This window comes from Palaemon carinicauda, chromosome 6 (genome assembly GCF_036898095.1).
Source record: "Palaemon carinicauda isolate YSFRI2023 chromosome 6, ASM3689809v2, whole genome shotgun sequence".
In the NCBI taxonomy this organism is placed as follows: Eukaryota; Metazoa; Arthropoda; class Malacostraca; order Decapoda; family Palaemonidae; genus Palaemon; species Palaemon carinicauda.
The window spans coordinates 144,383,077-144,410,576 of record NC_090730.1 but is presented as its reverse complement, the minus strand read 5'-3'; the positions used below and the strand labels follow the sequence as shown (position 1 = coordinate 144,410,576).

Sequence of the window (27,500 nt, the reverse complement as noted above, 5' to 3'; positions counted from 1 at the left end):
ACTTCAACCGATTGGGTGGATGAATTACAGGCTTTGGTCTGGAAATTATGTTTATCCAAAGAGCACTTCTTTCCATGTTACCAGAATTTGGGGCCAAGAGTATTTTCAAGGCTAGGGGTCTCTTGTATACACATTTCTTTACCATCCATATATGCTCTTATTGAAGGAGATATTCAGGAGAGGATTCTATGACCAGTTAGAACCTTGAAGGAGTGTTTGAATAGGTACACTCTTATACCAAATGATGTCATAAATCTATTCAGTGGGAAATGGGATTAGAGACTATCTCACCCTATGTAAAATATGCTATGTAATATTTATGTAAATAATTTAATTATGGAGGAAGTCTGTAATCAGGACAAGTTAGTCTACCTATGCTTAATATAAGAACTCATGATAGGAGAAGTGTTACAGTGGTTAATTATCTCTGAATTATAGAAAATAAAATCTCCTTTCATAAAGAGATGAGTACAACTCAGTGGAGATGTAACAAAGTCTTTGCCTCTATTTATTTAAGGATGAATTGATTCATATTGTGGAGTGGATGCCCTTATTTTTTTTTTGGGGGGGGGGGACATTCTAAATGAAGAGAATTTTCTTTTTTTTACTATTTATAGTGGCTTGGAGAAATTATGGCGAGTGTTGAGGCCACTTATAACATTGCACAATTACAGTTGTAATAACTCTATATGTGAGGACTAGTTATACAAAACCACTTCTGTCCTGTTTATGTGTTTGTCAGCCAAGATGGCATTTCAAAACATTCAGCACAATGAATGCTAGACATGTATTGAAATGAATTGTATTATACATTTTTATTGCCATCTGTTATAGATAATTCAGGAAAGCAAAATTGCATGTTATGATATACTGTACAGTAGAGTTGTGTTATTTTTTTTTAAAAATATATATTTTTATAACTTGCTTAGATAATTAATGGATGTATGGATACTCCCAAGAATTATCATAAAATCATTGAGAATATTTAAAAAAGTAATTCACAAATATTACACAGAATTCATTTTGTAATTTTCCTTGATCTTTCAGGTTTTTGTAAAACTAATTATTGATTTTTTTTATTCTGGTTTTGTGTAAAGAAATTTAAGATAAAGTAATGTTCAGAATGAAGTGAAGAATTCTTTATCTTTATTTTCTTTATGGTTAGCTTTAAGGAAAAAATATTCTATAATGCTTTACTTCAAATACTGTACAGCATTCTCATGAATCATAAGTTGAGTAGAAGCGCACCCACCAGTTTTGAGTGATTTTATTATTATGGAACTCTGGCATAAATTCAGTTCATAACCTGATACAAAATTTCCCCCAGAAAATATGATATACCCAAGATAAAACTAAAGGGTTCGTTTTCTGAAATGCACTCACCAAAGTGAGTGGATGTAGAACATGTTAAATCTACTTTGCAATGCAATTATTGATTTTTGAAAAGATGTTCCACTGTACATTTCACATTTAAGGCTTTGCATGTTATGATTGGTAATATATTCTTGTGTATATTGTGAATTTATGGTATGATATACTGATGTTTTAATAAATTATAGTTCATTTTTTTAGATATAAAGTACTATATGATACTGAGCATACATTTAATATTAATGAAAAACCAAATTCTTGTCATTTTTAAATTGTTAACTTCACATTGGTTACACATATTTTCATAAACAGACAAACTATTGCTTTATTCAATCTTACTACTCTTTGTTCAAAGTGGGTGATTATGTACTTATGTATCTTGTAAAAGTTATCTTTTAGTAGAGGGAGAGAGCCCCTCAAGTTGGTATGCAACTGTAGGTGTATTACCATGAATTAGGAGCTTCAGCTCTTCATATTCAGCCCTCAGACCTTGAAGTGTTCTTATTAGAGTTATTTGAATTGGTGGGAACCTCGGATAATCTCTTTGTTAAAATAGGTCTTGCTAAGCTTGGCTTTACATTTTTCCTAGCAGCATTATTATTTAATTGTTGAGGGGGCTGGTGAAACTTGACATTTATCTTGGTTATACTGCACACCGTATCAGTAAACTGGACGATATCACATTTCTCTAATGATATCATAATAATCTAGTTGGGTTATTGCCAAGTGTGCATGATGACTTTGTGGGACATCTATGGTATTGGATGAAGCAAAAATCCTTATGAATTTATAAACACTGAGCTTTTAGCACTTGTTGGAGAATTGGTAATGTTACTCCTCTATGTAAATGTGTGTGTGGTAGCTCAAGTCCAACTGATTACCGCCCAAGTTCCATAACCCGTATTATCTAAAGTTTTTGAGCGTCTTATGGCAAAATGTCTTAATAGGTTTGCTGAAGATAATCATCTATTCCCTAGTTTGCAATTTGGTTTTCGTAAAGGCCTTGGAGCATGTGATGCCCTTCTTACAATCTCCAATGCTGTACAAAAATCCCTTGATTGTGGTCAGGAAGTTCGTATGATTGGCCATGATTTTAGTGCTGCCTTTGACCGTGTTAATCATGAGGCCCTTGTTTTCAAACTCAAACTTAACGATTTTCAATAAGTCCTCCATACTGATTGTTTCTCGTTATGAACCTTATGGATATCCACGGTTCACACACCGTATTAATTTTATATTGTCCTGTTTTTATGATAACAGTTATTACATATACGTGTGCGTATTTTCGGTAGGTTGGCATGCCTGATCGCCTTCGGCGTTCTATTTCACGTATTATTACTTGGATTATTTACGTTTACACGCCACGGACTTGCTTATAATTTTGACCGTGGATATCCATAAGGTTCATAAAGAGAAACAATCAGTATGGAGGACTTATTGAAAATCGTTAAAAACGAACGAGAGAGAGAGAGGAGGGAGCCGAGCGCTATGAAAGACCCACGTGGGGTCGTGAAAAATAAAACTGTTATAATATAAGCAAAAAAGGGCAAGGCCCCCTCCAAAATCTCAAAACTCATAGATCTGGTACTTAACTTAGATGGAGTGACATTGGAGTCTGACATCTTGAGGTAAATCCAGAAAAAACCAGCGAAACTCACACACTAAGGCAAAATAAGGATTAAATAGTGGTGCTATGAAAAGGAGTGACGTCGCTGGCGTGTGATTGCTAGTAGTAGTAGGATGTTGAACGGCACCTCGCTGTTCGGGGATTTTGACAGGAGATATCTAAATGGTGCGAGGCCTCTGGTTGTGAATTATCACGCCCCAGTATTATATCGACACCTTATACAGGTGAGCGAGCTGGGTTCAACCTGGCATTCCTATGCAATTTTTTCTCTGGTAATATATAGCAGTTATATACCTTAGAAATGGTGCTAAAGAAGCATTTCACTGGGCGGCACGGGTCGGAGCCCAGAAATAGATTTTTCCTTCGTCAAAATCCCTTTTAAAATTCTGGATTGTACAGGCGAGCCGTAGTATTAAATTTCACGGTGATCCTCGAAATGTGCTAAATTTTACTGAAAAAAAAAAAAAATTAATATAATTCTAAGGATAAAAAATATCACTAATAAAGAAAGTATGGTCAAACAAGAGCATGATGCTTATGCCAGATCATACATCACATGCTATTGGCTGGCAGATGAGAGTCGGCCAATCAGGGCATGGTAATCTGTGTCCTCGTTTCTGATTGACCCATGGAGTGTAGCATCACTCAGGAGAGTGATGCTCCTCTTGTCAGGTTTCACTTTGCATTTTGCGAGCTGTATGTCTACATTATTTATATTATTTATTATTACTAGCCAGGCTACAACCCTAGTGGAAAAAGTAGGATGTTTATTATAAGCCAAAGGGCTCCAATATGGAAAATAGCCTAGTGAGGAAAGCAAATGAGGAAACAGATAGTGTACCTGAGTGTACCCTCAAGCAGGAAAATTCTAACCCAGGACATTGGACGACAATGGTACAAAGGCTATGGCACTACCCAAGACTAGAGAACAATGGTTTGATTTTAGTGTTTCCTTCTAGAAGAGCTGCTTACCATAGCTGAAGTCTCTTCTGCCCTTGCCAAGTGTAGAAAGTAGCCACTGAACAGTACGTTGCAGTAGTTAACCCCTTGGGAGTAAAATTTTTTTTCCGTCATCTTATTATTGTGGTGTGTGTATGAGGAATGAGGGAATGTGTAAAGTATAGGCCTGACTATTCGGTGTTTGTGTAGGCAATGGAGAAATGAGCCGTAACCAGAGAGAAATTCAATGTAGTACTATCTGGTCATTCAAAGAACCCAATGTTGCAGTGACACAAGCCCAAGCCTTGGCTAGTGAGTGTCTTTTAAGACTGGTATTTATTGTCTTGCCAACTGCTAATGTTCCAGACCTACCTTCCAGAATTTCAGAATACTTAAGCTCTGTTAGCAGAGGTAGAGGTGATACTGGAGTATGATCAATTAGATGTGAATGATCAATCTCCAGGCTTATACTGCTTAGTCTTCCTGGTGGAGAGATTCTTTGGGCTAGAGGCCGGTTATCAACCTCTTTGATGAACTGGTTTTTTCATCAAACTAAGTTCATGATGGAAACAGCACATCCTATTCTGTCTTCCTTCAGAGAGGAAGACTTCATGTTTTAGTGAACATGAAGGGCGAAGCCTCTTGGAAGTACCTCCAGTTCATCCTCAAGGGAGTAGTGTACCAGTTCAAAGTCCTGTGCTTTGTACAGTTAACTATTCTTAAGCTCATTCATGTGTTTACTTTTGTGTCAGCTTAGACCCATTTGCACAGGACATCTATTTGGGTATCCCAATGATTGATGGATCCTTATGCTTCAAAAGATGTTTATTTAGAAACAAGACTACCCCCTTGCTCTGTCAAGATCCAAGGATCGTTAAATCTGGGAGAAGTCAGATCTCATACCCAAGGAGAAAGTGAAGAACCTGGGCATGCTGATCAATATGGCATATGTCAGTGTCTTTCCATCTGACTCTCACCTCAGCAATGAATGAATGAAAGAATAGTACATACATCCCAGGTGGTTTGATGGAAATAATAAGGATCTATGAATCAGTAACCAATAATGTTTTGTAATTCTAGTAACACTATACTGTATTGAAAAATGTTGGAAATGTTAAGTTTTAAATGCCAATTTTTTTTTTAAACTATGGTTTGCTTTATTTAAAATAGGTTGAAACTCCAAGTCATACAGCGATGAATCCTCCTAGTGAAACTCCTGAGTCACATGTGAATGGTATGACTACTCCTTCCAGACCACCAAGTGCAGCTTTAAAAGCAAAAATTCGACCAAAAAAAGGTGTGGATAATAAAACACTAACTTTAAGATGTCAAATATACTATACTTTTAATGAAGTTATTTACCAAAATGTTAATATTCTATAAAACCTCTTAATTATTTTAGTTAAATGTGCCCTGGCACCATTTTGTCCTGACTGTAGTCAACATCTAGAAACCTACTAGGAGTCAACCGTCTAATTAGATTCAGTAGTATAGTTTGCACTTGGTTTAAGATATCTCACAGCTAGTAGGTATATAATTTTAAAGATCTGACTTACCTGGTAGTTATATGTATAGCTTAGTCCCTGACGTCACGGCAGAAATTTCAAAACTCGCGGCAATCGCCGATTGGGTAGCCAGGTGTACCACCAGTATGCCCTATACCCAGGTACCTGGAACCATTCCAATTATTCCTCAGATCTTCCCTGCCGCCTCACTGGTGACATTGTTGGAATTTCACTGGCGGTAGCTTATGTTAATTGCAGTTATTTTGGTGATGTACAATTTGGCTTTGGCTTTCGCTTGTTTGGATTTGTTTTTGGATTTTTCTTGGACCCGATTAGATGATGTTGTTTTCACCCTTGCTTGTATGATCTCTCTTTAAAATTTTCATAATGTCTGACTCTTCTTCAAGTATTAGAAGGTGTGTGAGAGGTTGTAAGACCCGGCTTGCTAAAGCCTCTGTTGATCCCCACTCCATTTGTGTGAAATGTAGAGGTAAAGTTTGTGAGTTGGTTGATCGTTGCGATGAATGTGTTATTTTGTCTGAGAGTGAGTGGTTGGAGTATGACCGCTACACTCGTAAGCTTAAGAGGGATAGGATCAGGAGGAGTAAGAGTTTATCTCGTTCTTCTAGAGATTGTTCCCCTCCCCGTGTCAACGAACCTATTGATCCTTCCCCTGTAGTGGTAATAGTGGTAGTTCCAGATCCCACTACTGTTAATCCTAATGAACCAACTCTAAAGGACATGATGGTGGCCATTCAAGCCCTGGGCGAGAGAGTGGAGTCGCTCGCATCCGACAGGACTAAGTTATGGTCCGATGTTAAGGAATTAAAGAGTGCTAGTGTCAGTGCTAAAGGTTCAGTGAATTTAATCAGTGCAGTGGAGGGTGCGTTTGTTCGGACCTGTTGTTCTCCTAGCTATAGACCTCTTCCAAGCTCCCCAACCCCCGGGAGAAGGAATGTCGACAGGTGAAAGGAAACGAGAGGCGTTAGCGCCCGAGCGGTCGTCCCCTCGAGCGTACCTGTTGACATTTCACAGGACGCTCGCCCTCGCCATGGGATAGGCGAGGTGAAAGTGCTTTCGTCTTCTTCGGATGACGCAGTGCCCAGACGGGGCTGGCGTTTTGCATCGAGACCTCTGAAGAGGAAGATTGCCTCTGTCGAGCAGTGTTGTGTCATGACGCCTCAGGCTCCAGGTTGCAGCCATTGGAGCAGTCCGGAGCGATTCCTTCCTGCTCCGAAGAATGTTCTGCCGAGCGCCCTGCTACGTTGGTAGGAGATAGAAGGAAGTCGGAAGCTGTCAGGCGTCCATCTCCATCGGTTGGAAGACAGTTTTCGGAGGCTGGCATGACCTCTGTGCATGCTCCTCCTCCTCCTTCGGATTGGTATTTGTCCCCTGAACGCTCTGCGCTTTCCTTGAGCGATGTGGGAGACAAACTTGTTGAAGAAGCAGCGTCTCCTGTTTGGCCACAACAATAAGTTGATCCGAACCTAAGTGTACTGCAAGATATGCAGCTGAAACTCTCCTCCCTCATGCAAGTTTATCAGCCTGCAGACAAGAAGAGAGTGGCTCACCAAGACGCCGAGCGTCAGGAATCTTCACGCCTTGACGCCAAGCGTCGGAAAGCTAAGAGTTGAGAGGTTCTTGACGCAGAGCATCGAGGAGATCTTACGAAGCGTCGGGAACCTGGTAGTCATGACGCCGAGCGTCGTAAGGAGGAACATCATGCTAAGCGTCGAATGACTAGTACGCATGACGCTGAGCGTCAAGGAGTTGGACGTCGGGACGCCGAGTGTAAGAACCTCGGACGTCATGAAACCGAGCGTCGAGATCGGGAATGTCAATGTTCCGAGCATCAAGCGTTGGAACAATGTGACACCAGGCGTCATGATATTGGTCTCCTTGATGCCAGAAGTCAGGACATTAAGGAGTTGACTCTAAGAAAACAGGAAGTCTCTACCTCGATTAGAGACCTGTCGGAGGAAGGGAACGACTGTCACCTTTCCCCTAGTGATCCCTTAGAGGAAATCTTGGAAGGAGAAGATCCTGAGACCCTTCATTCTTCGGTGGATTTAAAGAAACTTATGAGAGTTTTTTCCAAAGAGTTTCCTGATTATTTTGTTCCTGCTGCTCCCCATTCCCTGCCTTCGGAGTTTACGCTAGGGAAGGCGTCGAAGGAGTCTCTGTTTATGAAGATGGTGTTGTCTTGCTCATCTAAGAGAGCCTTGAGAATGATGGGGGACTGGATGCAATCTAAGAAGGACCAGGGAAAGACTGTTTTTTCTTTTCCCCCGGCCAGATTGGCATCCAGATCTAGCATTTGGTACGAGACTGGAGAAGCTCTCGGCTTGGGAGTTCCTGCCTCTGCCCAAGGAGACTTTTCGAGTTTGGTGGACGCCCCTCGTCGGACAGCCATGAGAAGAACCAGTGTTTTGGTCAACATCGGAGCTGGATCACCTTCTCAAAGGCATCTTCAGAGCCTTCGAGTCTTTAATTTCCTTGACTGGACTCTGGGAGCCTTGGGGAAAAAGGTTTATGCTTTGAAGGATGTGGACACAGAAGGCCTCATCCACATTATGTCTTGCATGGACAAAGCCTTAAGAGACGGGTCCAACGAGTTAGCGGCTCTCTTCTCGGCGGGTGTTCTTAAGAAAAGAGCCCAAATGTGCTCTTTTCTGGCAAATGGGGTTACATCCATACAGTAATCGGAATTGCTGTACGCACCTCTTTCTTCTTCCCTTTTCCCTCAAGAGCTGGTCAGAGAGGTCTCTCCCGCTTTAGCCCAAAAGGCCACACAGAATTTGGTGTCTAAGACAGCAAGGAAGGTTCTGCCTACTTCCTTCTCAAGCCGCAAGCCTAAGGAGGAAGCTCCATCCCATCAGTTTTCTCAGCCCTTTCGAGGGAAATCTTTCAGCAGGGGTAGTACCAGACCCGAGGGAAGGAGAGCGAAGACGAGAGGTTCGAAACCAGGGCGAAGCAGAGTCTGACTGCATTCGTCTTCAGATAGCAGTAGGAGCCAGACTAACCAACTTCTGGCAAGCTTGGGAGAGGAGAGGAGCAGACCTTTGGTCTGTACAGTTTTTCAAGGAGGGATACAAAATCCCTTTCGTAGGGAAACCTCCTTTAGTTGTAACTCTGATAGATCTCTCGACCAGATACAGAGAGGAATCAAAGATACAGGCGATGCAACAACAAATGTCTCTCTTATTAGAGAAGGAGGCAATAGAGAGGGTGCGAGATTTACAGTCACCAGGATTTTACAACCGCTTGTTCCTGGTTCCCAAGAACTCGGGGGCATGGAGACCAGTCCTGGATGTAAGTGCTCTCAACGTCTTCGTTCAGAAGACGAAGTTTACTATGGAGACAACGAAATCAGTCCTAACAGCAGTCAGAAAGGACGACTGGATGGTCTCTTTATACCTCCAGGATGCGTACTTTCACATCCCCATCCATCCTAACTTCAAGAAATACCTGAGGTTCATGTACAAGGAAGAAGTTTTCCAGTTTCGGGCTCTTTGTTTCGGCCTAAGCACCGCCCCTCAAATCTTTACGAAGTTGATGTCTAATGTAGCGGATATGCTGCATTCAAGAGGTATCAGAGCCTCCCTGTATCTGGACGACTGGCTACTCAGAGCTCATTCCTACGATTGCTGTCTGGAGGATCTGCAGATGACATTAAAGTTATCAGAAGAACTGGGTCTTCTGGTAAACAGAGACAAGTCTCAACTGACTCCATTCCAAGAGATTCTGTATTTGGGGATGGAGATTCGGAGTCGAGTTTTTCGGGCTTTTCCGTCTGCCTCAAGGACGGAACAAGCCCTAGTGAAGCTTCAAGGCTTTCTAGAGAAGCAAGAGTGTTCTGTGAGGGATTGGATGAGTCTTCTGGGAACCCTTTCCTCGTTGGAGCAGTTTGTCTCCCTGGGAAGACTGAATCTTTGCCCCCTTCAGTTACACCTCAATCTTCATTGGGACAAGAGAAAGGAGCTGGAGACAAAATGTATCCCCATTTCACAATCCACAAAGCAATGCCTTCAGTGATGGAACGACCCCATGAAACTTCAAGAGGGTCTTTCTCTGGAACAGAGGAACCCAGACCTTGTGTTGTTTTCCGACGCCTCGGACTCTGGGTGGGGAGCAACACTGGGAAAGTTGATCTCGTGTTCCTGGACAAAAGATGAGGAGATCCTCCACATAAACCAGAAGGAACTGTTGGCAGTCCTGTTAGCCCTCAAAGGCTTCGAAGGGTCAGTCCTGAACAGAGTGGTACAGGTCAACTCAGACAACACTACAGCATTGGCCTACATAGCCAAACAAGGCGGAACCCACTCGAGGTCCCTTTACGAGACTGCGAGAGAACTCCTTTATTGGGCAAGAAAAAATAATGTAACCCTAGTAACAAGATTCATTAAAGGGGAAAGAAACGTGATGGCAGACAGTCTCAGCAGAAGAGGTCAAATCCTGTCTACAGAGTGGACGCTTCATCAGGAAGTCTGCAAGAGCCTGTGACGGACTTGGGGTCGTCCATGTATAGACTTGTTCACAACCACGAAGAAGAAGAGACTGGAGGCATAGTGTTCCCCAATGCCAGATCCCAAAGCAGTTCACATCGATGCTTTCCTCATGGACTTGTCCCACCTGGACGTGTACGCGTTTCCTCCGTTCAAGATTGTGCACAAAGTAATGCAAAAATTTGTGTCGCACGAGGAAACCAGAATGACTCTAGTGGCCCCCTTTTGGCCCACAAGAGAGGGGTTCACAGAAGTACTGGAATGGATGGTGGTCAATCAGCTAATTTATATCTACCAGGTAAGTCAGATGTTTAGAAATGATATTTTCATAATAAAATAAATTTTTGAGCATACTTACCTGGTAGTTATATATAATTTAATTCCCACCCTCCTCCCCTCTAGAGACCTAAGGGCATGGAAGATCTGAGGAATAATTGGAATGGTTCCAGGTACCTGGGTAGAGGGCGCACTGGTTGTACACCTGGCTACCCAATTGGCGATTGCCGCGAGTTTTGAAATTTCTGCCGTGACGTCAGGGACTAAGCTATATATATATAACTACCAGATAAATATGTTCAAAAATTTATTTTATTGTGAAAATATAATTTTTGAACCTTAATTAACTGTTTTACATTCATCATTCAGTTTAAGAGATTTGTATACAAATGCATGTCTGAATAAATGTCTTAGTAAAAAGCCATTATATCTATAAACCTCTCCTGATTATCTTATAGCTTCTCTTTGCAAGCAGTTTTATCGACATTTACCCCTAAAATTAAGAAATATTCCTTTTTCTTTCCTTTCAATAGATTCAATAGACTTATGCCTCCAGTAGTGTAATGAGACAATATAATGGTTATTGGCAATAACCAATGGCTTGGTCTTCAGTCTCTATTTTGTCTGCAGCTTGTTGACAGCCCCTAACTCCATATTGTTCAGAATAATATTTTTAATGAATTTAGAGATTTCTTCTGGATGTGGTAGAAACTACTCTACTGCATAGATTTTGGAGGGAATTTTTTTCTGGGCATTCATGTTTCCTTATTCTCTATGTTTCATGCCAGGATCAATAATGTGACTGAAATAACTGCTATGAGGAGCACGAAGGTCTTACGTTCCTCTTAATGTAAAAGTATGCTTCTATGGTTGTCGACTAGATGAAAAATTCAAAGAGCAAAAGGAAACTTGCTTTTAGTTCAGAGCGAAATCTAGAGAAGATTAGGCTAGTTTATTTTAGTGGGGACGATGAAGATAATGACACGCTGAACTTCAAAAATGTACAACACGTAACGAATCAAGTTTTGATAGAGATGAGCTTCAAAAGCTCTTTACTTCTCTTCATTCTTTTGTGAAATCTCAAAGGGACATTGAATCTTTAATTAAAGGTAGTACAGTAATTCTGAATTAACATGCCTTATTTCAAACCCTTACCAGACTTCTCAAGTTGGGTCTGGAGGTTCTAGTGTTCTATTCAGTAGGAGTTGTAACATTACACAGCACGTTCCAGATTTGAGCTACTCTCATAGAGCCTCAAATTCTTTACTTCCTTTAAACCCTTCTGCTGTAAAACCCTCACCTATCCAAAATCCTTGCAGCTCTGTTACATAACTTGACTGCAAGGCAGAGGACAAAATTGGTAGCCTGGATCCTAATGTCCCGACACTTGCTGAAGTAAGCGCTTTAAATTAAACTTGTATTTCATTTGTGGATAGTGTGGCATATCATATGATTCCCTTAGAGCAAATTGTGTCGGATAAGGCTTCAGCAAAAGCTGTTCGGTTGAATCTTGTTTTAAATACCAGTGCCAATCGTTTGCTTGCATGCTTGGCCACTAGCTCATCATGGGTTAACTCTAATGGGGTAAATGTAGATGCTAGTACCTCAGTTGCTAAAATGAGCCCCTTAAAAAACAAATGCTTAACAGCTCTCATACAAAGGAGTAAACAAATAAGAAAACCAGTATGTAATGCCGTGGCTCTTTTATCTGAACAGGAAGATGAGATTGAAGAAATCAGAGGAAGAGCCCAACTTTGTTGAGGTATTACCTTTTTAGTTTTACAGAAAAATTGCTGGAAAAGAGTTGCTCAAGGTAAGTTCTGATGTTACTTAGCCTTTTAAGTCATCAAAAACTGCTACTTCAAGACAATTTATACACCTCGGTTCTCCCATCTTTGAGGGGGAGGATAGAATCGATAAAATGTCTCAAATACAAGGAAAAACTGGTAATTCTTATTCTTTTTTAATATTGAAACCTTTTATACCACAAAGATGAATCACTTAACAAATCTTGTTCTAGATTACAAATTTGATCATCTTGAGCCCATCATAAAAAATCATTAATGCAGGGTTTATAAGCTGGTATACTAAAGAAATTCTGTTTGTAGGTATAAAGTTTAGGAAATATTCTGTAAATACTTTCATTTGCAGATTCTATAATAGGAGTTATTTCTATTTTTATAGAAAAATTTTGCAGACCATCAGGATTTGAATCTTGTTTTGGATTATGTGACACGTTTAGATGTACAGTACTAATGTATTTCACTTGAGGCTTCCGAGATTGTAGCAGCCTTTGTGTGTTTTGTGATTAGGAGAAGAGAACAAACATGTGCTTAAATGGTTGGGAGTCTCTAAGGCACAGAAACATTAGTTAATTTTCCCCTATTTTGTGTCCTGTTTTGAATGTAAATAGGATTGATAAAGTAATTGCTTAAGTGGGTACAATGAGGTCATTTTTCAGGGATACTAAAGTTTCTGCCTTTAGGCCAGTAGTTTGTGACTTTAGAATTGTCTCCTTCAAGGAATTTCTTTCATATCAGTGGTAGAACATCAGGATTCCACCCAAGTATAGGTTCCAGAGGAGTTGCCAAATTAATTTGAATATCTTATTGGAGAATGCTATGATGGTCTCTCTCTACAAATCCCAAAAGGAGGAAAACATTCCCCCTTTTATCACTTTTGGGAAAGCCTATGCCCTGATCCGTGGCTGCTAGTTGTAGTGAAAGTAGGTTACCAAATCCCTTTAGCCTCCAATCTTCCATTGTTTAAGGAATCAATTTTCATTTCTGAGTTATCTAACAAATACAACAAAGGTACAGATTTTGAAACTAGAAATTGTAAAACTTTAAAAAAGGTGATAGAAGAGGTCTTGATTCCTGCACCTGAGTTTTGCAAGGAAACACCCTCAACAGTTCTAGGGGCAATAAAGAAAGAAGATTGGATGTTTTTCATAGACCTCACAGATGCATGTTTTCACATGCCTATTCATCTCAGTTTGGAAATGTATTTGTTTTGTCAATGTGTCAAAGGTTTCCATCTCGAAATTGTTAAGGATTCTGGGGCTAAAAGTTCTTTTATACTCTACCTGGTCAATTGGCCATTTTCAAGCAATTTGTTTGAAAGACTTCGAGGTCAGCAAATGCAGATACTCAGGTTACTGGAACAGTTGGCATCCTGGTCAATTTGAAGAAATCTCATCTGGTTCCAACTCAAAAGAGTATATTTGGGAAGTATAATAGCGACAGTTCCTTTTTGTGTTTTTTCATGAGAGAAGAGGATTCAGTTTTTCTTCTATTGCTAAAAACATTCAGAAGGTTGGAGTCTTGTTAATTTGGATGTGGATGAGAATTTTAGTGACAGTGACTTCCTTAAAAAATTTTTTAGATTATTATAACAAATACTTCAATGAAGTTCTTTTAAATTTTTTGACATATGTAATATTTGGTCAGACAATACAAACCCTTCACTATTTATAGGGCTTATAATTTCGGCAAAGCTGGAAGACTATCCGTAAAATTTTAAGCGAGGTATAAGTACTGTACTTACCTGCTAGTTAGCGGGGATGGTGGTAGCGGCTACCCCTTTCACACACCAGTGTTGCCTTCTCACTTTTGACTTTGCCTCAATGGAGCGCAGACATAGTTCCTTTCTTCCTCCCCAACAGCCTTTGCCATTTGAACTAATTTTTCCTTTGCTTTTTCTTTTCAAGAGTGGTTGTGCCGCCTTCTTGCCATACATCATGCAGACTTATCCAGGACCTGAAGGGCGCTCCTGCTGGACCTTCATGTCCCCCACCGAGACCGACCTCCATTCATTGGATCCGGCCTACCTAGGACGATGACGTGATCAGGATAACACCTGCGATGAATGCCGGGAGTGGTTTTCCTCCCAATGGGAGAGATTTGGTAGACTGCGCAAGAAGATCCAAGAGAGATTCCCTGCTTTCAGGGTCTTCCTCAAAGTCAAAGAAACCTCTTATTCTTCCTTGACCCCCAATCTTTTCCTGAAGCTCTTGCTTGATTGGTCTCTTCCGAGGGTCGATCAAGTAGGAATGTTGACCAACTAACAACAGGCAAACCTGGGAATCTTGGGACAGTGTTGCTTCCTCTAGAGAAAGAACTCCTCCCCTTTCCTTGGGGGAATCTGTCTCATACTCTGACATTTAACGCGTTTTGCAGGTCCACCTTAGATTGATTGATTGATTGATTTGAGGTTTTCTGGCATCCTGGGATCACCTTAGAAGGACGTGTTGATAGAGCTTTTACAGATAGGAGCCGAGAGGAGACGAACTCTGGTTTCCTCAGAGGAAGAAGTTCCCTTGCTGGGGAGGGCTGTTGTTGAAGCCCTTGTCGTTTGCGAAGTTATGCTTTCGCCCTCTCCTGCTTCTGCTGCCAATGCCAAAGTCTGCGTTCTTTCCATTCTGAGGAGGACATTGAACAAAGGCTTAGGCTTTTTCCTGCCAGACGTCGCCCCGCCTTCTTATCTTCTAGTCCTCTGTAGCGTGACTTCTCTACCGAGGATCGCCATCGACGAGCCCAGCGCGCCCACCCTCCACTTCAGCGCCGACCTGCTGTTGACGATAGGAGCCCTTGGTATCACAGGGTCTCCTCCTCGTCTAAGGATCGTAATTCTCTTCAACCTTCCAGACGTTCGCCTTCGCTTTACCTGGGGAAACAATGCTACGTCTCCAGGGAACGACAAACATCTCTCACTCCTGTTTGTGGTTGTCACTCTTCTTCCCGGGATCGCCAATAGCCAGAGCGTGATCATGTCTCTCCTGTTCGCCTCTCGCCAACTCGGGATCGTCACTCGCAAACTCGTGCTCATGACTCTTCACCTCGGGAACTTCACTACCCAGCACACCGTTTCCCAGCAGCTCACTGTTCACCAGCTCGTGATCGTCACCCGCCATTTCGCTGTTCTCCAGCAGATCACCGTTTGCCTGCAGCTTGCTGTTCACCAGCAGCTCGTCGTTTGCTAGAAGCTCGCCGTTTGTCAGCTGCTCGCCGTTCGCCAGCTCATGATCATCACTCGCCATCTCGCTGTTCTCTAATAGATCGCCGTTCGCCAGCAGCTCGCCGTTCGCCAGCAGCTCGCCGTTCGCCAGCAGCTCGCCGTTCGCCAGCAGCTCGCCGTTCGCCAGCAGCTTGCTGTTTGCCAGAAGCTCGCCGTTCAACAGCAGCTCGCCGTTCAACAGCAGCTCGCCGTTCAACAGCAGGTCGCCATTCGCCAGCAACTCGCCGTTCTCCAGCAGCTCGCCGTTCGCCAGCAGCTCGCCGTTCGCCTGCAGTTCGAAGTTAGCCAGCAGTTCACCGTTTGCTACTAGCAGCTAGCCGTTCGCCAGGAGTTCGGCGTTCATCAGCAGCTTGCCATTCACCAGCTGTTCGCCGTTCATCAGGAGCTCATCATTTATCAGCAGCTCATCGTTTTCCAGCAGCTTGCTGTTCACCAGCCCGTGATTGTCATTTGCCATCTCACTGTTCACCAGCTCATGATTGTCACTTGCCATCTCGTCATTCACCAGCTCACCATTTTCCAGCAGCTCGCCATTCTCCAACATATCGTCGCTCCCCTACAGCTTGCTATTCTTCAGCAGATCGCAGCTCGCCAGCTCATGATCATCACAAGCCATCTCATCATGCACCTTCTTGTGATCGAAACTTGCCAGCACGCTTCTTGACATCGCCTGGGCGTTATCGTCATGCGCACATGAACAATTTTCACGTGCACCCGCAAGACTTTTATACAAAAGCACGTGATACTCTCTCCCCATCGTTTCATCACCATCCAGCACTCAATCATCACCCTACTCGTGACTGCTCGCCACACCACAGGCTTCATAGAACATCGGTGACCCTTTCAGCTTCTGCTCACACGCGCGATGCGCGCTCTCTTAGACCCAGGCCTGACCTCCTGGTGCCCACGCTCCACATTGTCTTGCCAGTGAGTATCAGGCACAAAGTTGCCTTCCCTTCTGGTTTTAAGCAACCTCCAAACAAGTATCCTCCTATTACTTCTGTTTCTCCATCTCGCCTTTTCAGAATCTAGAGGACAGATGTTCGTCTCGCCCATCAGGATGGTGCGTGGAGCTGCGGGAATTTTTGCTCACGTCCAGCAGGACTTCTCTGACTCCTGTCCATACAACGAATCAGAAGAGGAGATCGAGGAAAACGACTCCCTCACCGGGTGATAATCTCCACCCCCGTACAAGCAGGGGCTCCCGCTCTCTAAGGGAGTTCTCACTCATGCCAACTTTCGCCCAACTCCTATAGAGGTGGTCCCTCCAGAACTTCGACCCGTCTCCAGACCACCGGAAGAACCAGCGGCAGCACCTTCTGCAAGAGAAGGTCAGACCTCTTCGGTACGTCAGGACCCCTCCAGACCATCGCTGCTAGAGGAATTCCTCCCGACTCGGAGAGAGTATAAGGATGCCAAGGGGGTACCAAAGAATGCTAAGGCTAGGGCAGCTCTTCAGCATGAGAGAGTGCGTGGGATCTCCTCGGCAGCAGCAGGGACGTCAGCAAGTGACGTTCCCCCCAACCTTGAACGTTGACGACCTCGACCCACCCCGTGTTCTTATGGATGAGAGCTCAAAGGTGGAAGATGGCTAGGACTATGAGGATAACTATCTCCCAAGGGCCACCAGTCATAAGTATTCGGAAATGGAGCAGGAGGAGTCTGAGTACGCCTACTAGCGGGTTCTAGCCTGTATGAGGGCTAATAATGGGTTAGCTGACCCTACAACAGCCCCTCAGGAGGGCAAGGACACAGTCCTTGCTCATTTCTAAAGGACCCTATGGCCTCCCAGAGTCAGTGCAGCTTTGCCCTTGTCAAAGCGGTTAACGGCTGCCAGGAAGAAGGCGGTCTCCCAGCTCGCCTGTTCTTCCAGTTCTTTCCATGAGGGCTCATCCTCGAAACTCCTCCCACCCCCATTCCTCCAATAGAGAGGTATCACGAGGTCTCGGACGAGCCCCTTCTGGATTTGCCTCTGGACTCTTCTGTAGAGTCATTCTCAAGAGGAGCCCCTTTCAAGAGACTTTCTGGGCTCTCGGCTTCCTTTTCTACATCTGAGATCCTGAACATAAAGAAGATCGCAAAATACGCCATGCAGGCTATCTCATGGCTGGACTTATGGCAGGGATCCGTGGGACATCTCGTTAGAGTCGAAGATTGGTTAAACGATTCTACGAAGTCGATGGAAACCTTTCTTTTGTCAGGTACCCGAACTATTGAGTTCCTGGCCCACCAGGTGGTCAATCTGTACGACACTCAGGTGTACATGCATACATACATATACCAAGGCACTTCCCCCAATTTGGGGGGGGGTAGCCGACATCAACAAATGAAACAAAACAAAAAAAGGGGACCTCTACTGAGTACGCTCCTCCCAGCCTGACAAGGGACTCAACCGAGTTCAGCTGGTACTGCTAGGGTGCCACAGCCCACCCTCCCCCGTTATCCACCACAGATGAAGCTTCATAATGCTGAATCCCCTACTGCTGCTACCTCCGCAGTCATCTAAGGCACCGGAGGAAGCAGCAGGGCCTACCGGAACTGCGTCACAATCGCTCGCCATTCATTTCTATTTCTAGCACGCTCTCTTGCCTCTCTCACATCTATCCTCCTATCACCCAGAGCTTTCTTCACTCCATCCATCCACCCAAACCTTGGCCTTCCTCTTGTACTTCTCCCATCAACTCTTGCATTCATCACCTTTTTTAGCAGACAGCCATTTTCCATTCTCTTAACATGGCCAAACCACCTCAACACATTCATATCCACTCTAGCTGCTAACTCATTTCTTACACCCATTCTCACCCTCACCACTTCGTTCCTAACCCTATCTACTCGAGATACACCAGCCATACTCCTTAGACACTTCATCTCAAACACATTCAATTTCTGTCTCTCCATCACTTTCATTCCCAACAACTCCGATCCATACATCACAGTTGGTATAATCACTTTCTCATATAGAACTCTCTTTACATTCATGCCCAACCCTCTATTTTTTACTACTCCCTTAACTGCTCCCAACACTTTGCAACTATCATTCACTCTCTGACGTACATCTGCTTCCACTCCATTATTTGCTGCAACAACAGACCCCAAGTACTTAACTGATCCACCTCCTCAAGTAACTCTCCATTCAACATGACATTCAACCTCGCACCAACTTCCCTTCTCGTACATCTCATAATCTTACTCTTACCCACATTACCTCTCTACTTCCTTCTCTCACACACCCTTCCAAATTCTGTCACTAATCGGTCAAGCTTCTCTTCTGTGTCTGCAACCAGTACAGTATCATCCGCAAACAACAACTGATTTACCTCCCATTCATGGTCATTCTCGTCTACCAGTTTTAATCCTCGTCCAAACACTCGAGCATTCACTTCTCTCACCACTCCATCAACATACAAGTTAAACAACCACGGCAACATCACACATCCCTGTCTCAGCCCCACTCTCACCGGAAACCAATCACTCACTTCATTTCCTATTCTAACACATGCTCTACTACCTTTGTAGAAACTTTTCACTGCTTGCAACAACCTTCCACCAACTCCATATAACCTCATCACATTCCACATTGCTTCCCTATCAACTCTATCATACGCTTTCTCCAGATCCATAAACGCAACATACACCTCCTTACCTCTTGCTAAATATTTCTCGCATATCTGCCTAACTGTAAAAATCTGATTCATACAACCCCTACCTCTTCTAAAACCACCCTGTACTTCTAAGATTGCATTCTCTGTTTTATCCTTAATCCTATTAATCATTACTCTACCATACACTTTTCCAACTACACTCAACAAACTAATACCTCTTGAATTACAACACTCATGCACCTCTCCCTTACCTTTATATAGTGGTACAATACATGCACAAACCCAATCTACTGGTACCATTGACAACACAAAACACACATTAAACAATCTCACCAACCATTCAAGTACAGTCACACCCCCTTCCTTCAACATCTCAGCTCTCACACCATCCATACCAGATGCTTTTCCTACTCTCGTTTCATCTAGTGCTCTGCTCACTTCCTCTATTGTAATCTCTCTCTCATTCTCATCTCCCATCACCGGCACCTCAACACCTGCAACAGCAATTATATCTGCCTCCCTATTATCCTCAACGTTCAGTAAACTTTCAAAATATTCTGTCCACCTTTTCCTTGCCTCCTCTCCTTTTAACAACTTTCCATTTCCATCTTTCACTGTCTCTTCAATTCTTGAGCCAGCCTTCCTTACTCTCTTCACTTCTTTCCAAAACTTCTTCTTATTCTCTTCATATGACTGACCCAATCCCTGACCCCACCTCAGGTCAGCTGCCCTCTTTGCCTCACATACCTTGCGCTTTACTTCCACCTTTTTCTCTCTATATTTTTCATACTTCTCCATACTATTACTCTGCAGCTATTCTTCAAAAGCCCTCTTTTTCTCTTCCACTTTTACCTTCACTCCTTCATTCCACCATTCACTGCCCTTCCTCATGCTGCCTCCAACAACCTTCTTGCCACACACATCACTTGCAATCCCAACAAAATTTTCTTTTACTAACTTCCACTCCTCTAAATTACCAGTTTCTCTCACTCACTTCGTCATATGCCATTTTCAACCTTTCCTGATATTTACTTTTTACCCCCGGTTTTATTAGCTCTTCAACCCTCACTAGCTCCCTTTTACATCCACCTACTCTATTCCCCCACTCTTTTGCTACAATTAATTTTCCTTCCACCAAAAAATGATCAGACATACCGTTAGCCATACCCCTAAACATGTGCACGTCTTTCAATCTTCCAAACATTCTTTTAGTTATCAACACATAATCCATTAATGCCCTTTCTACTACTCTTCCATTTGCCACTCTTACCCTCAGGTGTAGGTTCCATAAACAAGTTCCGCAAGTGGAGGTATCAAGGCTCAGGAATTCCACCTTGGACAGTTCTTCTCTTTTCAAGCTGGAAGTCGTCGAGCGGGCGGCTGAACGCTGGAGGAAGTCCAACCAGCACTCCCTCCTCTACAGGGCTTTGACATCGCAGCCCTATGATAAAGCGCCTCCACCTCAGAAGAAATAGCCGCAGACCACCAGACCCCTGACTATTAGGACAGCAAGTTCCTCCAAAAAGTTGTCGAAAAATCCCTTTCCTGCAAATAATCAAAAGGCCTCCAAGTCCTCCAGAGGAAGAAAACAAAGTAAGGGGAGTGGCCGAGGCTGCTCTTGCTAGAGAGGGCAATCCTCCCACTTGCCCACCAGTGGGGGTATGCCGTCAATGCAGCTTGCAAAAGTGGCAGCAGCACAGGGCAGAACTCTGGATAATCTCTGTGATAAAACTTTCCTTCCACTGACTTGGTATCCAGTCCCATCGAACTCCTACGCGAAGGAATCCGCGAAGGAGTTGGCCCTTTGGGCCGAATTCCAGACCACGGAGAAAAGCACTCTCCAAGCAGTCCTTGACAGTTCTCCAGGCCTCTTCAGTACTTTTTCTTGTGAAAAAAGAATATGGAGGCTGGAGACCAGTCATCAATCTCTCAGCTTTGAAGAAGTTTCTGCAAACTCAGTTCAGCATGGAGACGGCAGACACGGTCATACAAGCGGTAAGACCACAGGACTTCATGTGCACTCTGGATCTCAAGGATGCATACTTCCAGGTCCCAGTTCATCTATCTTCAAGGAAGTATCTAAGGATCATACACAAAAACAGACAATACCAGTTCAAGGTGCTGTGCTTCGGTCTTTCCACAGCACCTCAGGTCTTCACGAGACTGTACGCCCTAGTGTCATCTTGGGCTCACAGGATCGGCATTGTCTCCTAAGATACCTCAACGATTGGCTGATCTTAGAAAACTTGGTGGCTACCCATCTTCAACACAGACACAGACCACTCACATTTTACCAGGATCTGAGTATTGTGGTAAACCTCGAGAAGTCATCCTTGCTTCCCTCTCAAAGACTGGTATACAGTACCTTAGTATGATTATCGGCACCAACCTCCAGAAAGTTTTTCCATCAGATAACAGGGTACAGAGGTTGAGGAAGGTAGCAAGCCCCTTCCTCAAGAGTGGTTGCATCTCTTAGGTCACCTATCATCCCTGGCCCGTCTCGTGCTCAACAGCCGCCTCAGAATTGGATCAATTCAGTGGCGGCTAAAATCCAGGTGGAATCAATACAACGATTCCCCAAATATGTTGGTATCTATGAGACTAGAGCAACAGATGGACCTTTGAAGGTGGCTGGTGGACGAGAACCTCTGCAGAGGGACAGACCTTCTCATACCTCCCCCGGAATTGAAGCTCTATTCGGATGCATCAAAAGAAAGTTTGGGGGCCCACATGCTGCACCACACGGCCTCCAGGGTCTGGTTCAAGTCCGAAAGGTACCAGCACATAAATCTCCTAGAGATGAGGGCAGCCATCCTAGCCTTCCAACAGTTCTGGCAGTTCCTCCTCCTCCTCCTCCTCCTCCTCCTCCTCCTCCTCCTCCTCCTCCTCCTCCTCCTCCTCCTCCTCCTCCTCCTCCTCCTCCTCCTCCTAGTTAGAAAAGCAGAATGCTAAAAGGCCAAGGGCTCCAACAGTGAAAGCAATCAATGCAGAAAGGAGAGAGAAGAGTATCAGATAAACTATAAATGAGAAGTGATGAAAAGAATTACAGTATAAGATATATTAGGATCAGTAACAATGTTAAAGAAATTAGTAATTTACAAACTATAAACATTAGTCCCAGTGAAGTATTGAAATAGTTAATTTTAGTTTAAAAATTATAGTGATAATGATATACAATATGTATACCTGTTTGATACATACAGGTAAATTATACAGGAGAATTATGATTTTCAGCTCCGGAACTCCAAACAATTGAACGGCGTAACTGGCTTATTCATTTACATTATGTGCGAAAAGAATTTGAACTTTGCAAGCAGCTTATCCGTGAACAGTTGGATGAAACTCGAGGGATGTGCGAATATGCTAATTATGTACAGGTAAGTCTTGTTCTGTTTATGAACAGTTTGAGTGTTTGTACAGAAATGTAATTTGTTCCGTAACTGGAATACAATCCAAGCTATTTAATAGGGGTATTACTTTCAGCGTAGCTGAAATGATGAGCCATTAATTTTTAACGAGGGTTTACTACCCCCACCACTAGTTAGCGAGGGTAGGGGAGGGTAGCTTGCTACCTCCCCTTCTCACAGACCTCTGCTTGAGCTCACTTTGTTCTCGGCTCGGATGGTGGTCAGACGTGTCCGCTCTCATCCTCGCCGTCATTTGGCAGCCATTTAATTGGTTTTGTCTTTTCTTTCTTCTAGTTCTTTGTATGTGAAGTTGGCCTCTGCGATCACGCACAACTGCTCTGGGTTTCCTGACCGCCTCTGTGGAACATTCATGTCGGCGGTCGAGACTGATCCTCATGCCCTTTGTCCTTCTTGTAGGGGTCAACGGTGTGATAGCAACAACAGGTGTAGTGAGTGTAGGAAGTGGTCTACCTCGCAGTGGGAGAGGTTTTCGCAACGACGGAAAAAGAAGTTGAAATGGGATTTTTCTCCTTCGAAGGTTTCTTTGAAAGGAGAAAAACCCAAGGCCTTCTCTTCCGGTGCCCAAACCTCCTCCGAAGCTCCCACTCAGTCGGTCTCTTTCGAGAGACCGTCGAGTGGTAGTGTAGACCGATGTACTGTTTACCAACCTCGGGGCTCGAGAGATGACGTTGCTTCCCCTAGCGAAGCAGCTCCACCTCTCCCCCCGGGGGAGGATATGTCACTAACCTTATTTCAGCTTTGGTCCTCCTTGGGGCTTACGGGTTCGCCCTCCAAGGAGGTTTTGCTTAACCACATCTGATTGGGTGCCGCTGTCAAGCAATCGCCATCATCGTCAGAGGTTGATCCTCTTTCTCTTGTCGACGTTGTGGTGTCAGAAGTATCCAATGCGGCATCACCCATCACCTCTGCCTCTCCAAACTCTACGGTAGCTGACGGCTTAGTTTCTCCCATTCTTGTTCAACCTACGAGGGAGAAACTAAGTCCATCGTCAGTCTCTCCTACTAGTGTTTCTTCCCCTCGGGGGAGTTCACTTACAGAGACTCCTCTTCGGAGGACTGCAGAAGGTCAGCTTGTTGATCCAACTACCTCCAGAGGGCACATTCGTCGGAAGGCTCGCCTTCCTTTTCGCCCTAAAGGCCTTCCTTCACCTGCGGTGAGGAGGCGCCTCTTTGGTTCAACACCTTCGATGCAATCCACCGCAGAGGAGCCTCGAGACCAATCATCTATCACTGCTCCTGCACTGGTCCTGGACCTTTCTGCAGATCGTTCGCGATCTCCTTCGGTGGAAGGTCGTCCTTTTAAAGGACACGTCGACCTTCCATCCGACAGACCTGCCGATCTGCCGTCACCATTTCTACATGGGCCTAACAAGGCTTCACCTAAGCACGCTAAGGCGCGCTAACCAGATACGCGCTACGGGCCAACGAAACCTGGCGAACGCTTTTTAGTAGCTCGTCAGGCTCCATCACTAAACTCTAACACAGGGCATCAAGGGCGTACGCGCCAACACGCGCATACGCCCCAACAGGAGCATAGCTCCATCACGCGCTATGCGCGCCCTCGTGCGCATACGCGCCCAGGTTCTCCTGTGCGCCAGGTCTTGCCTGCGCTTACGTGCCCACGCCCAGCTGCGCGCCAACACTCACTTGAGCGCCAGTGCTCTCCTGCGCGCCAGCGCTCTCCTGCGCGCCATAAACCTCCTGCGCGCCATAAACCTCCTGCCCGCCAGCGCTCTCCTGCGCGCCAGCGGTCTCCCGCGCACCATCAGTCTCTTGCCCGCGCACATACGCACCCAACATCCAACTCTCCTGCGCGCCAACGATCTACTGAACGTAGTGGTGCTGGGAAGTCAACAAAGCTGGCTTCTCCCACACGCCAACCAGTACCATCGCGCCAGCGCTCACCTTCGCGCCAGTCTTCTCCTGCACGCATCTGCGAGAATACGTGCGCGTACCTTGTGCACGCTCGCCCATCACTCCAAAGGATGCGCGCCAACATTCTATCGCGCTCCCACGCGCCCCACATGATTCAACTGCGTGCCCGCGCGCTAGGGATCTTTCTCCTGTGCACGCGCACCCTACGGCTGGTATAGGTGTGCACGAACTCTCTCCCGCGCGCCCGCGCACTCAGCGTATTAATCCTGCGTGCCCGCGCACGTGAATACTCTCCCACGCGCGCCAACAGTCTCCCGCACGCGCGCTTGCGCACTCAGCGTATTAATCCTGCGCACCCGCGCGCGCGAATACTCTCCTACGCCCGCGAATACTCTCCCACGCGCGCCAACAGTCTCCCGCACACGCTCGCGCACCAACAGTCTCACGCGCCCGCGCACCAACGTTCTCCCGCCCGCGCCAACAGTCTCCCGCGCGCGCACCCAGGCACCAACAGTCTCCCGCGCGCGAGCCCCGATACTCTCCCTCACGCGAGCGCCATTATTCAACCTCGCGCGATCGTCAATATCTTTCCGCGCGTGAGACTAATGAACTACGCACGGCAAGGTCGCCATCGCCTCATTCACCTCCCCGCAAGCGCATACCACCGCGCATTGTTGGAGAAGGGAAACATCTAGAGGGGTCCAGGATCCCAAAGCCACCACAGGCGAACCCAAAAATGATGGGGACTCCTCCCAGGGATCCTTCAATCCCTGTCCCTTCAAGGGGTATGTCTGACAGCGCATCTGTCAGCCAACAGCCCTGGTTCGGTGCACTGATCAGAGCCGTAACGCAGGCTTTCAAGCCTGTTTTCTCTGAATTGGGACACAGAACCATGGCTTCTTCTACCCCTTTGAAGAGAAAAAGAGGAGTTCCAGACGCGGTCACTTCCCCAAGGGCGAAACTGACTCCACGCAGACCTTCGAGGCAGATTCCTTCCTTTCCTCAGACTGCCTCTCCTTCCCGTTCGGACAAAGATTTCCCGTCCCCAAGGGAATCACGCGAAGAGAGACTTTCCCCCATCGCACCAATGGGGGAAACCTCTCCTCGCACCGAGGGGTCTACTGAGTCGGGGATTGAAAGGAACATGCCACCCTCTTCAATGTTGGAGTCCTACATCCTTCCCAGGAAGGAATCTAAGGACTCCAAAACATTGCTGAAGTCCTCTACTAGGACTAGGATGGAGCCGGCTAGCCACTCAGGGAACGTCCGCGACTCTCCCCAAGAAGAGCCTTTGGGGACAGAAGGAGACTTCGCTGCAAGTCCTACAACAGGAGGAGACCAGCAAGAGTTGGAACATGCGTTTTGGCAAGTTCTGACTCTGAGGGCTCTCAACGGGTTTTCCGACCCAGAGATCCCTCCTTGAGAGGGCTACTCAGAAACCCTCCAAGACCAGTGTTGCACTGCCCTGGTCTCCCCTGGTCTCAAGGGGTTAGGAGTACCAGGGACAATATCTCACAGCAGCTCTCCGAGATGTCCTCCTCCAACTGTTCCAGTGCCACCAACAAGCTCCTCCCACCTCCTCGGGTACAGCAGAGGAGGTACTTCGAGATCCTTGAGGAGCCTTGTTTAGCTGTTCCTCTTCATCACTCGCTGGAAGAGCTAACCAGGGGAGTCCCTCTTGAGAGACTGTCCAACCGGCAGGTCTCATTCGCGACAGCCGAGATCCTCAACCAGGAGAAAGTTGCGAAGTGTGCTATGCAACGATCTGGTTGGGGGCCTTAGGTATCCTGATACATTCTGAGGATTTCTCCAAAGAACGTACCAGGAAAGCTATGGAAACGTTCCTTCTCTCAGGTACTCGCACGATCGAGTTTCTGGCCCACAAGTCTTGAACTTATGGGCAAATCCCATCCTGAAATGTCGGGATGCAGTAGCTGAGAGATTCCATCAGAAGGTCCCTAATATCGAGATCAATAGGCTCAGACATTCCTCTCTAGAGGGATTCGTCTTGTTCGAGCCTAAGGATATGGAACATGCTGCTGAGAGGTGGAGGAAGTCTCATCAAGAATCTCTCCTTCATAGGGCTTTTAATATCCAAGTCCTATAAGCCTCCAGCACCACAGCAGTCCTGTCAAGTCAAGACCACTAAGACGACAACAGCAGCGAAGACCTTGGTGTCTAAGCCCTTTCCTGTCAAAGAAAGGAAAGGCAAAAATTCCTCCAGGGGAGGCAAGAATCCTAGAGGGAGCAGCCGAGGCCGCAAACGCTAGGATAGGCAGTCCCCCTACATGTTCACCAGTGGGGGGATGCCTTCAAAGTTGCTCAAACAGGTGGAAGCAACTCGGGGCCGATTCCTGGACAATATCCGTGATGAGTCTAGGATATCGCGTCCCGTTCATAACGTCTCTACCTCCCCTGACAACGAATCCAGTGTCATTGAACTCCCTTGCCATGGGATCGGCAAGGGGGCAAGCCCTTCGGGCAGAAGTCCAGACCCTGTTGAAGAAGGGAGCTCTCCAAGAGGTCCTCGATGGATCCCCAGGATTCTTCAGCCGACTCTTTCTTGTGAAGAAGGCGTCTTGAGGCTGGAGACCAGTCATTGACCTCTCAGCTCTGAACAAGTTTGTCAAACGAACTCTGTTCAGCATGGAGACTGCGGACACAGTCAGACTAGCAGTAAGATCGCAAGACTTCATGTGCACACTGGTCCTAAAGGACGCGTATTTCCAGATCCCAGTCCATCTGTCTTCAAGGAAGTCCTTAAGATACAGCCTAGACAACAGAAAGTACCAGTTCAAGGTGCCGTGCTTCGGTGTCTCCACAGCACCACAAGTCTTCACCTGAGTGTTCACCCTAGTATCATCTTGGGCACACAGGATTGGCATCCGTCTCCTCCGTTACCTGGACGACTGGTTAATCCTAACAGACTCGGTGTCAACCCTTCTTCAACACCGAGACAAACTTCTGAGACTTGCCAAGATCTGGGGATCATGGTAAACCTCGAGAAGTCTTCACTGCTTCCCACTCAAAGACTGGTATACCTAGGCATAATTATAGACACCAATCTCCACAAAGCCTTCCCATCAGACGACAGGATAGCAAGCCTGAGGAAGGTCGCAAGACCTTTTCTCAGACGAGAAGAACTTCCAGCCCAATCGTGGTTACGTCTCCTCGGTCACCTTTCATCGCTGGCCCGTCTAGTTCCCAATGGTTGCCTCAGGATGAGATCCCTCCAGTGGCAACTCAAGTCCCGGTGGAATCAAGCGTACGACTCCCCGGACATCCAGATCCCCATGGTACCTGTGGAACTGACGGATCTCCAGTGGTGGGTGGCCGACGAGAACCCACGAAAAGGAG

The 27,500-nt window shown here is 45.5% G+C and overlaps 1 protein-coding gene across 4 annotated transcripts in view; it reads left to right on the top strand.

Annotated features, from left to right (window-relative positions):
• Positions 1-27,500, top strand: part of BBS4 (Bardet-Biedl syndrome 4) — a 224,305-nt gene that overhangs the window by 29,580 nt on the left and 167,225 nt on the right. For all 4 annotated transcript variants that reach the window (XM_068375477.1, XM_068375480.1, XM_068375478.1 and 1 more), the window contains 2 exons: positions 5,108-5,234; positions 22,076-22,218. In XM_068375477.1, the coding sequence (XP_068231578.1) occupies positions 5,108-5,234; positions 22,076-22,218 (270 nt within the window). The remainder of the gene's footprint in view (positions 1-5,107; positions 5,235-22,075; positions 22,219-27,500) is intronic.